This window comes from Myotis brandtii, unplaced genomic scaffold (genome assembly GCF_000412655.1).
Source record: "Myotis brandtii unplaced genomic scaffold, ASM41265v1 scaffold328, whole genome shotgun sequence".
Lineage (NCBI taxonomy): Eukaryota > Metazoa > Chordata > Mammalia > Chiroptera > Vespertilionidae > Myotis > Myotis brandtii.
In genome coordinates this window covers 5,560,950-5,573,282 of record NW_005362626.1, presented here as the reverse complement: position 1 = coordinate 5,573,282, position 12,333 = coordinate 5,560,950, and the positions used below count along the sequence as shown (strand labels likewise).

General features: G+C 42.2%; 1 protein-coding gene across 1 annotated transcript in view; it reads right to left on the bottom strand.

Moving 5' to 3' along the window:
* TRIO (trio Rho guanine nucleotide exchange factor) overlaps positions 1–12,333 on the bottom strand; it is a 217,751-nt gene that overhangs the window by 202,707 nt on the left and 2,711 nt on the right. The window contains exon 2 of the mRNA XM_005871063.2: positions 5,379–5,453. Within this exon, the coding sequence (XP_005871125.1) occupies positions 5,379–5,433 (55 nt within the window). The 5' untranslated portion in view covers positions 5,434–5,453. The remainder of the gene's footprint in view (positions 1–5,378; positions 5,454–12,333) is intronic.

Sequence of the window (12,333 nt, the reverse complement as noted above, 5' to 3'; positions counted from 1 at the left end):
CAGAAGGACAACTAAACAATAAGTTCCTAGGCCTTTGTTTATGAATAAAAAGTACTATTAACCCTGGCCAGTGTGGCTCACATGGTTGAGCATCGTCCCATGCACCGAAAGGTCACTGGTTCAATTCCCAGTTAGGCACATGCCCGGGTTTCAGGCTCCATCCCTAATAGGAGGCATCCAGGAGGCAGCCAGTGGATGTTTCTCTCTCTCCCTACCTCTCAAAATCAGTAAAAACATTTTTTTAAAAAAAGTGAGAAGCAATGCTATTATAATGAATGGAATGTCATTACCAAGTAATTGTCTAAAATATCAGATAGTGTTATTAGGGAATATCAATGACTCTAGGTTTTGAAATACCTCTTGTCTCCAATATAAGACAGAAAACATTTTGCTATTTTAATTCCCCAACATTTTTCATTCTTTTCAAAAAGAAATTCATAACCTTAATCAAAAGTATTCCAGCTCAACACATATTATAGAACCTTGAACTTTTAAAGATACAGTATGAAATTTAGATAAAAACATTCACCTGACTCTTGGTAAAGAGAATCTTATCTAATATGTTTCTGGATTTCCATCCTAAATTTTTAAAATGAAACATAATGTTTGACTCAGCAGGGAGATGAAATGCCAATGACCCGTGTTCAGCTCTCCTTTCATCGTGTCTCTTAATGCAAGCAAGCAGGCTCTACCAAAATAGAATCCAAAATCTGCCCATCGAAGTGTCACATGGGGCGTCAACAGGTATGCACAGTGCGCATGGCCACCTGTTCACTCCAGAAGCGAGAGCTCAATGAGTGAGTGTGACGTGGTGACTGCTTCCGTTGTACTGCTTCACCTTTCACCTACAGACATTTTCCCAGCTGGTACCACTGACGAGGAGTCCCTTGAGACGTACTGGCAAGCTCACCCTCCAAATAGGCTCCCACTCATGTCCTAAAAAAAGCTAATTTAAAACTAAACTTGAATTTCAAAGTAGAGGGAAAGAATTCAATTTGTCTTTTTCTAGAATAGAGCTTCAGAAAACTCTCTAGGGTCGTTTTAAAACTTCATCAAAAATCACTCATGAAATAAAAATGGCACATTCTCTATTTAAATAATTTAACATTTTCTTTTCACTTGCTAACCTCCCTGCATTGGGTGTACCTTCCAATCTGTGGTGTGTTACAGTCAGTGATGGACAGGCGCCATCTGCTGACCCCTCCCAGTTGGTTAAAAAAAATCAACCTATTAGAATCAATGAAATGCAGTGTTAGTTCAGAGGCACATGGTCTCTGAGCCTAAAGGAGCTTGAAAGCAATGCCACAGATGTCTATTAGATTGTATGCCCCATATGTATGCCCCAGAACATATGAAAATACTGTCTGGGTTAGGAAGCAGAAAAATTACAGCTTTGAAGTTCTTGTTCCTGAACTAATATATAGAGTAATCCTGCAGCTTATAAAAGCATCGCCTACTAGATATGCTAACATGTTGTCTGCTGTCAACCCACAGCCTCATGGTGAGGCCGACAGGACAGATGTCAATTCCATTTTATAGACAGGAAACTCAGCACCTTAGTTGGGACAATAAAAAGAAAAGGGCAGGAAATCCATTTCCTGCACCTACCAACGTCACAGGATGTCCATGGAGGAGAGTTCACAGTCTCTGGGCCTCCCTTGTGTCTGTAATCAAACACCCAGAGCTCAAGGGGGAGTATCTGCCTCTCCAAATGCATGTTCGTCAAAAACAAGAGAAAATAAAAAGGACAGTTTTTGTTCATAATGACACTCCTTTTCAATTCTATAAAAACCGCTTCTTCTCTACCTTCCTCTCCCCACCCTTTATTTCTGTAAGGCACCTATGACCTTCTAGCCAACTGTATAACTTACACATTTCTGTCTGTTGGTCCCCCCAACAAGAATGGAAGCCCTACGGAGGCAGGCATCTGTTCATTCACTGATACCAGTATATACATACTCTCAATGCCTAGTGAGAGATGGGCACATAAAAAAGGGGAATCAATAAATGTCTGCTGTATGAATGGATTCTTCTTCTACATTCCACACAAAGTTAATAAAAATACCTACCATCAGGTATCAGGAAGTTAAAAATGGGAATGCCTGAACATTCCTGTAGGAAACACGATGCTAACTAAATGAACTGGGGTCTGTTTTAATATTAAAAAGAAGGCTGAGAAGATTCCACATTTTAGCTACAAATGTCTGCTAAATAAATGACAATTATTTCTTTTTTTTTTAAAGCATTTTTTTCTTTTTAACAGAGAGGAAGAGAGAGGGATAGAGAGTTAGAAACATCGATCAGCTGCCTCCTGCACACTCCCCCCGGGGGATGTGCCCGCAACCAAGGTACATGCCCCTGACCGGAATCGAATCTGGGACCCTTGAGTCCGCAGGCTGACACTCTATCCTCTGAGCCAAACCGGTTAGGCGTGACAATTATCTGAGTAAACCCAGTGATGGCTCATTTCCTTCTTGGTCTCTTGAGCAGGATGGCCCAGAATGACCAGAAACAGCAAGACTCAGAATTGCCTTTTTTAAAATCCTCACCGGAAGATAAGTTTTTATTGATTTTAGAGAAAGAGGAAGGGAGAGAGGGAGAGAGAGAAATATCAATGTGAGAAACATCAATTGATTGCCTCCCAAAGGTGCCCCGACCACATATCAAACCCACAACCTAGGTATGTTCCCCCACCGGAAATCCAACCTGCAACCTTTTGGTGTTCAGGACGATGCTTAAACCAACTGAGCAACCCAGGGCAGAGTTGCCCTTTTATCTTTAAATAAATTAAGAACTCACCTTTCAACCAATGAGAATGAACTTCTCTCGGAAGGCATACTTTGTGTGAGAAGTACAATGTAAATGCCAATGAACCAACTGCATTCTCTCCTCTGTGTGGCCCTTATTTGAATTTCTGGATTAGGACACCATTGAAAACTATTCTTTACGCCCCCACCCCCACCCCGCCCTGAGGAACAATCTACCTCATGACCATGAAAAGCTCTGAGAAGATGTAGTTTGTAAAAGAGAAATTATGGCCCCAGCCCATTTGGCTCAGCAGATAAAGCATCAACCTGTGGACTGAAGGGTCCCAGGTTCAATACTGGTCAAGGACACATGCATAGGTTGTGGGCTCGATCCCTGGTTGGGGGCGAGCAGGAGGCAGCCGATCAATGATTCTCTTTCATCATTGATGTTTCTATCTCTCTCTCCTTCTCCCTTTCTCTCTGAAATCAATAAAAATATATTTTTTTAAAAAAGAGAGAAATTATGGCTACAATCTGTAAGTCTATTAGGTAACAACCTCTGTTAAAAGGGCGTCTACTGGGCCCCTGTCCCAGGAGCAGCCAAGGCCAACAGCTCACCAGCCCCGTACCTTCTCAGGTTCGGCTCCTCCTGCCTGAGAGTCAGACACTGGCTTACAGACTCTTTCTAATGACCACTCTAGGACTCTAGAGTTCTGGGAAGGCCTCTGGTGGCAGCTGGCCCTCCAGTCAGTCACTGGACTCAGGCTATACTAGATGCTAACAAGAATATACGAGAAGATGGGAGATACATCCCTTTGCCTTTCCATGAAATGCAGAACTCCGCAAAACTGGAACAGGTACTCTCATCGCAGATCCAAACTTTAAGATAAAAACTGATGAGCATTCGGGGTCAGGTTTCTTTAAGCCAGCGGTTCTCAACCTGTGGGACGCCAACCTGTGGATCGCGACCCCTTTGGGGATCGAACGACCCTTTCACAGGGGTCGCCTAAGACCATCAGAAAACACATATATAATTACATATTGTTTTTGTGATTAATCACTATGCTTTAATTATGTTCAATTTGTAACGATGAAAATACATCCTGCATATGAGATATTTACATTACGATTCATAACAGTAGCAAAATTACAGTTATGAAGTAGCAACAAAAATAATTTTATGGTTGGGGGTCACCACAACATGAGGAACTGTATTAAAGGGTCGCAGCATTAGGAAGGTTGGGAACCACTGCTTTAAGCCCTTCTTACAGATGCCTCTTATATTTATGAGTAGAGTCTTTTCATTCTGTTAACTTTAAATCCATCTGTAAACTACAAAGTCAGGAGTTCACAATACTGGCCTGCGTCCATACCAGGCAGTTTGTCAGTAACTGATTAGAAAACAGCAAAGGCTACTTTTAACAGTGGATTACGAGCCAAGAGTTGTTTGATTTTTCATTCTTTAACCATGTGTTCCCATCAATCTAAAGCACCTTCTTGTTTTCCTGAACTTTGTATAATCTTCTGTTTACCTTCCAAATGCATTATGCATTAGATTCGCTTCAACAACACCATCAAACAGTGTCTGATGGGGGCTAAGAAATACTGTTCGACAGAGAGCAAGGTAAGAAGAGTAACAAAAATACCACAGGAGGCTGCATCCTAAATATATATGCCATTCCCATGAGCCAAAAAGACACACAAACCATGTAAAAGCAGCTAGCAAGGTTATAAATTCAAACTAAAACGTGTTCACGAGGAGACAGCAGGTCAGCATGGCATGCCTGTTTGAGAAAGATGAACAGTTATTGAGGGAACCGTACTTAGGAAGACTGTCTAAATGCATGTAACCATCTACAGATTCACCTCCTCGTAAACAGAGCAGAATAATCTTGCAAACCTTTGTTTTGTAACAAGTAAACTGGTGCCAAAAAGGTGGAATACCCAATGGCTGAAAAAGCCCTACAGCTGGTCCTCTATGTGCAGAGGGGAGGGCAGTCAAGTGCCCAAGGCCTGGAGGACTGTTGCAGACTGTCACCCACTACAGGAGGGTCAGGAGCCCCACAGATGGCTTTACAGTTCTGCAGGCAAATGGAGGACCCGGCTGGTAAAGACCACCGGAGCTTTCACGGCCCATGACAAGGGTTCTAGAAACTTCAGAACCAGAGGCCCAGGGAAGAGCGGCCATGGAAACATGGGCATCCTCACCTCCCCAAAGAGGAGGCAACAGGTAGCCACAAAGTACAAGAAACCAAGGTAAAAAAAAATCAGGCCGCGTCCATATATGGTCACATTCCCACCACTTTTGCGGAGATGACAAACTTTTAAAGGAATCAGTTGCTTTACCTAATTGATCGGGGCAAAAGAGCCAAATGTTTGTGGAATGACAGACACAAACATTTCAATCACCAGTGTTATCTCACTTATGATGTGCCTGGCAGAAGGAAGAAGATGTTTGGACACTAATATCTCAGGAAAATGCTACAAGAATAAAGCACCTAAAAATCTACCGAAATACAAATGCTCCTGGGGGTGTGGCAGGTGAGCTAGTTCAGTGTTTGAGGCTTTGTCTGACACTGTGTCCGAAGTAGTTAGAGAATCAATAAAGCAGATGAAAAAGTTAAACTTTACCTGAAAGGTATGCAACTTTTTCCTTTAAAATTGGCAGAACATCCATAGCTTTCATTTCATCGTTTTTTCGAAACCCTGAAATAAAGAAGAAAATAAAATCACTAGGTTGTGTGAGTGACATTTAATTTTTTAATCATTCTATCCAATGCCAGCTTTCTTTACACCATTAAATCAACTCTAGAAGTATCATCATTCAAAAACACTTGAATTCTGTGAAGTAAAGTCTCTGATCACAGAATTAGCTTCTATTTTAATGCCAAGCAATGATTTGCCCACAGACGCAGAGGCAAATGTACCAAGCAGGCTCTCAGCCATTACTAACCACGAAAATCTGCTCCCCAAAATCAGTCCACATCATTTCAAAAATCTTCATTTTAATCTTGTAGATTCATGTAAATACTGGCAAGTAACGTGGCTGCAGTTTTCTAAAAACTGCTGTTTTGGCACACTAAATCCTCTAGGGGGAGCCCAATGCCTCATCTATCAGACTCTAGTCACAAACAGTGGCCGGGAGGAGAGAAGGATTATAAATAGCTGGGGACTGGCTGCAGCTCCCAGTGGGCTCTGCCCTCCCTGGCTTTCTGGGTCATGCTCCCCTGGAGGAATGTCACTGGCTCATGGGGTAAGATGGCCCAGTGCCACCTGCTTCAGAGGGTGGCCAAGGCCCTTTTCTCACTGCAAACCAACCCTCCCCACACCCCCGTCTCTTAGATGGCCAAGTGGAATCTTGTGGAGAAGAAGCATGCGGCAGGCAAGTTGGGCCAAGCCAACATCCATCTACGCAGAAGGAATTCTTGCAGCCCAAACATGTCCAGTCCAGCTCCCCAGGGTGAATGCCCACATGGAAGTTTGAGGTCAAAATGCTCATACTCATAATAACGCCTCAGGCTGTTTCTCTTGGAGGTCTCTAACGGAGGCCATCTAGGTTCATCAAAACTAGCAACTATGGTTATTGGCAGAGAACTCTCTAGAAAAAAATAAAAGACTGCTGCCCCATCCCGATTTTCCTGTATGTTTTTGCCAAAATAGTACAAGAAAAGCATTCAAACTGTAAGCTTTGGTAACACAACCAGTGCCAACATGGAAACCTGGAATTAGAAAGTAAACAAACGGAGCTTCCACTTCAGGTCTGTTTGAGGGGCTCCGATTGGACCAGGCCTGCCACCAATTAAATCTACAAAACGCAACTATCTCGAGGCACTGGAGTGTGGCCAAAAGCAGGGAGAGACTCTTGGGAAAAGGAAATGACACTGGGTGCACCTCCCTACTATGGCTTTTAGCCAGAGGACGGCCCCATCTAAGCCCAGATCTCTGGCTGTGTCCCCCGAGCATGTGCCGGGCAAGCTCCAAGCAGCCTAAGCTCTATGCTAAAGAGGAAAGATCTCACCAAGGTTCGAGTTGTTGCCCACTACAGAGTTTGTAGCTTGGGTCCCGCCAAGTTAGTAGCCTGCTAAAGCAAGCAAGCAAACAACAAAAGCAGCACCTTTGGGAGGAATATAACCAAATCCAGTCCCTACAACATTATCATTCATAGGAGCAAAGGATGACTAAATTAATGGTGTAGTTTGATTTTTTTAAAGTAAATCTTTCCTGCCCATAGAATGCACATACTGACCACCCAGTTTAACAGGATTAACAATGACACTGAGACTCACCAGAGACTTTGCACAAAGACGGCCACGACAAATGGTGATGAGGACCCTGGGGTCCAGGAGGCTTGGTGTACCTACTACCTAGCTGGTCATGAAAAGGCTTGGACCTCCAGATCACCAGGCCGCTTTGCTTTCCAACATACCACGCTTGGTGCTGGCAACCTACCAAGCTTGTAAAACAGTGACTATTTATAAAACGCCAAACAAGAGCCAAGAATTCTGCAATTTCATCCTTAAGATTCCTTCAAAACTCTTGAATGGATGCAATCTAGTCTCAGCAATTCGTTGCCAGTCATTGGGTAATTCACTGAATGTGTCTGCAAGATTCATTACATCCGATTCCATTTGAGATGGACCCAGGTGGAAGTAGGGCAAATGCAAGGAGAAATGAGGCACCACCTCAGGCCTCAAGGAGCCAGGTTTATATATACTCATAGAACAAGGCACAGGATGACAAGTTCCATAAGCAGCACAAAATGCTAGGATGCCCGGGCAAATGTGGAAGCAGACCAAATCATAGAAATACTAGAAAGAATTAAGCCTCAGCTATAGATCCCAATCTACAGGGATTTGAAAAGGATCCCCCTTCTAGTGCTACCAGATAAGACAAGGCATGCTTCCTACCACTCCCACAGAGCCCATGCCCACAGATGCCCTGGCCAGGACACAGCAAAGCCCTCTGGGAGGTGCCACCACAAACTGCAGTCCTGGACTTCCACAGTCCAGAAATGGGAGCCCCACGTGCGGTTCTGGCTCCCTCTCACACAACCTCCACAAGGAGAATGTGCTAATCCCAGTGCTGGTGCCTCAGAAGAGGACTGTGGGACTTCTAATACTCGCAAAGCATCCCTGACAATTCCTGCTGACTCTGAACCACATCTACTTATCATACCCTGGATGGAGGGAATGACAGAAGTTAGCGCTGCCATGTTTCAGGCCACCCCACAGGAAGAACATCATATAGATGTAAAAAGAAAACAAAATTTAACAATGAAAATCGCAACTTCCTATGTCCTACTATAAGCCACAAGCTCATTCCCATGTAGCTTCAGTTTCTTAAAACTGCAGTCACATTAGCCCATCACAGTTCCTGAGTTTCTCCCCTAAATAAAACTCAGTCTTTCTAGAGGAGGAAAGGCACAGAATCGACGGCTGAACTGGTGTTGAAATGTGTTACACATGCATTGTGATATATGTCCATGTCCAAACACAGACTAGAATACAAATTCGAAACAGCTTTATCACTATGTTTTTGTTGAATGTGTCACAGGAAAAGGGATGTTAATTTTATTAAAACTGTCAATTAAAACTTTTTAAACAGAAAAGAAAATAGGAGGTGGTGGGGGAGCAGAAATATAAAACTACACACAAAGAAATTGAGTGTGTGGCTATTATGGTGGTCACCTAAAGCATTATTTTTTTATCTCGTTTCCATTTTTAAAAAAACATCCAAGAAGCAAAAGACTGAGAAAGTATGTATACATATTAAAGCCAGATTAAGTACATCACGTAACTTTTAATTAGAAGCAGGAGGAACTCAGCCATGAAATATCCTTAGATCAAAAAGGCAGATTCTGTACCATGCCCTGAGGAGCCATTTATGAAAACAGAGTATGTGACTATAAAAACAAATTACAAAGAAATGGCTTCTGTGCCATTCCACTGATTCTAGATTACACTACAGACAAGACAACTGCCTCTGTCTTCTTTCCTAATGCATTACAGGACCTTGCTGTGGTTCCTAAACTTTAGGAACAAAGGGCTACGCTCAGTGACGATCCCAGGAAGCACACACCTCTCCTCCCACACGCACGAAGAGGGAAAGGAACAGCACATGCCACCTGGAGCCATACGTCTGAGATCACAAACCTCATCTTTGGGCCACAGACCAGGAGTCAGCAGCAGTTTTACTTCTAAGTGTCACCAAGGGAGTTTGAAAATGCTAATAATAGGTGGAAGGGGATACCACAAAGATAATTTTGATTTTTAAAAAAACAAAACAACAACTAGAAGAGATAGGGCAGACAAAAGAAGAGCAACTTGAAAGAGGTAAGTGGGCAAAGTCAGAGGGCACTTAGTTGTACTCATATTGTGTACAGCATATACCTTTTTCTAAATGCATAGAACTTACACTGATGTACGCAGAAAGATGGATGGGTTCTTGTTACAATTTAAAGGACATTTTGCTACCTGACACAGAGAGGCCCATGTGGGTTTTAATGAAATGCTAGCTCCAGGAGACAGAACAGGGCCCAGACTGCAGTCAGCCCAGGCTCATCCGCTGGGGCAGGGATGTTTCCTGGGGACCTAAACCACACAACAAACGCTCCTTCAATCCAAGTCTGCGAGGAAGCTGGTCAGAATGTTCACATAACATGTGGCACTACTCTCAGATCCTGAGATTTAATAGTTGCTGACTATCATTGGGGAAAAAGGGTTTGGGTAAAAAATCAGATTTTATCGATGTTAATATAAACGTGCAGGTAGCGCTTGATGATTTTCTTTCCTCTTTCCAGTTTCAAGTCAATTGTAATGACCCCTCTTCCTAAAACAAATGAATTTGAATATTTAGAGGTTTTAACATACTCTTTAAAAAGATCGTAAATCCCAGGTTCAGCATGATATAACTTGCCAAAAGTGACTGTTACCAACTTTTAAACTGCTGTTAGGTTCAGCAGCATGTCAATCTGAGATACATTTTAAACTCCTGCTCATAAATTACTCATATTTCCCTTAAATCCACCTGCTAGCCAGAGCATGGTTGCTTTGTTCCCTGCTGCATCCCAGACACCAGGACAGGGCCAGGCACAGCATGGTGGATAAACATGGATGGGTGAATGAATGAATGAATGAATGAATGAACAAATGAACATACTTCCCCAGCTTCTCACCCCTGAACCGCCATGCAAGCACCCCAATGCTCCTCAACACTTTCTATGTTAGGTTGTGAAATATAAGCTCAGTGTTTTCAGATGGCCACTCCTATAGCATGATTTATAAGAAGGAAAATTAACCTCTCTGCCCTAGGAGGAAATATTCCACAAGTTATCATTCAACAACGGAAAATCTTTTAGCCGAATAGATGAATCGATGGTCTGAAACTTCAACTATCTAATACCTCACTGGTCAAATCAATTTCTCAATTTTATCCTGAGGCTCTGCAAGGAGGTGCTGTATTATTATTGTTGACAAATACCTTTTGAAGCGAGTCATTGCTGACCAGAATGCTTGCTCACTTGGTCACTTCCGTGGTATTAGATTTTTTTAAAGACAAATAGAAAAGGAACAACAACCCCCCACACATTTTTTTTTATTTAAGAAGGGAAAAAAAGTACTATGGAAATATGTTCACAATGAGTAGAAGCTTTTATGTACCACATTATTCTAAAAGTGTGGGGTTTTGTTGTTGTTGTTTTTTACATTGTGGTTAAAAAAGTTAAGATGAAATAAATGAGTTAAAAATGAATCAAATTTTTAAAGATAATCTTAAACTAAAACACAGGTTAATTTTGGTTAAATTTATTTGTTTTTCATTTTTAAAATCTTTATTGTTGAAAATATTACATATGTCCCCCCCTTCCCCCCCATTGACCTCTTCCAGACTGCCCCTGTCCCCCAGCCCAGGCCTTCACCCCCCTATTGTCTGTGTCCATTGGTTATGCTTATATGCATGCAAGTACACTGGTTGATTTCTACACCCCCGCCCCCCACCCCTGCCTTCCCTCTGAGGTTTGACAATCAGATGCCAGTAACCTGATCATTTGCGCTGAACGAATGAACCGTTCCCTTGTTCTGAACCGCCTGCCTGCCTCCTGCACTGGGGTTTGTCCTTAGACGACAACCCACAAGACCAGCTGTGCTCCTCATCCGTTTCAGAGACCCTGTCAGCTATACCGTAGCATTTACTAAATGGTTAAATGGAAAGTGACAGAAATTGAAAAGCAAAACAAACAAAAACCACCTTATCCTTTAAGAACACAGATTCTCGCAATCATGAAAGTGTGCTGTTAAATAAAGCAGCATTTTAAAACATCAACCAAAAGGAACATTACATAGTGAGCTGGAAGATTACCATCAGTATCAAGTCTTGGTGGTAATTACTGAATTTCACTCATTAGTTTATCTGGGGGAAACGCAGGCACCACGCACCCCTGAACACAAAGAGCAGGGTGACAAATCCCTGCATCAGGGGCGCTGCGCATGCGCAGGCACACATGGAGGTGACGTCACCCTTCCAGGCAGGCGGTCCGCAGTTCCGACTCGGGACGGAACATTCTCTGCAGTGCCCGCAGGATTAGTCACGGATCACAGGGAGCCGCGGTGCGGGAGGCAGTGTTTGTGCTATCAGGGTTTCGATGGGCAAGCATTTAGACCAGTGTTGCATAGGAAGGAAGCACTGAACTATGCTGGATCCTCTACGAAAATGTTTAAGGGGGCAGATACAAGGTTATAAATCAAATGGTTTAAATGTCTTTTTTACTAACATGTAAGAAATTAAAACATATAATGCAATGCTTATATTATTTTTACATAAATTATAATCTACACATACACAATATTCATAAAATGGATTTAAAGTGAATTAAGTACTTAGATCAAGAATATGCACAAGTTCACAGACCACTACAGGAATATGAATGGAGTTTCATAGTGCAGACAAAATCATTTTTACTTAGAACCTTTATGGTTTAACAACTGTCAGACTGGTTGATTTATTCCTTCACAAAATTTGAGAAGCAATAGCCTATAACATCATAACTTTAAGGAAGGAAAAAGCAACATAAGTGTGGTTGATTCAAGGGAGTTAAGGGCATTCAACTTAAAATAGCTCTGGTTTTTAATGTCTTAAGCATAAAACACAGAGGACGAACCAAAATAACCAAAAAGACCATAACAAAAAAGTCTTAAATTATAACATATACTTTAATATGAGACAATCTGTAGAATTTTTAACTTTTAATGGTTTAATTACATTAACTATGCATTAGAAGTTAATTAAAAAGTGTAACTCAAACCAATGAAAGGGAATAGTTCAATAGCCAAAAAAGAAGTAGTATTATAAAAGGGGATTCTACCTTCTTACAGTCTCATAAAACAAGAAAGAATCAGTGCCCAGATGTGCCCTTCATCTTTGCTTCCCCAGGGACCAGCACAGGGCTAAGCACAGAGAAAACGTATGGTGCCAAAAGAATGTCTGACAGTAAAGCTTGTCAGGAGGTGCCTCTGGGGGAAGCTCACCCAGCTTCTACTCTGGGACCCCAGACATCCCATCCTAAGCTACACACACACACACACACACACAC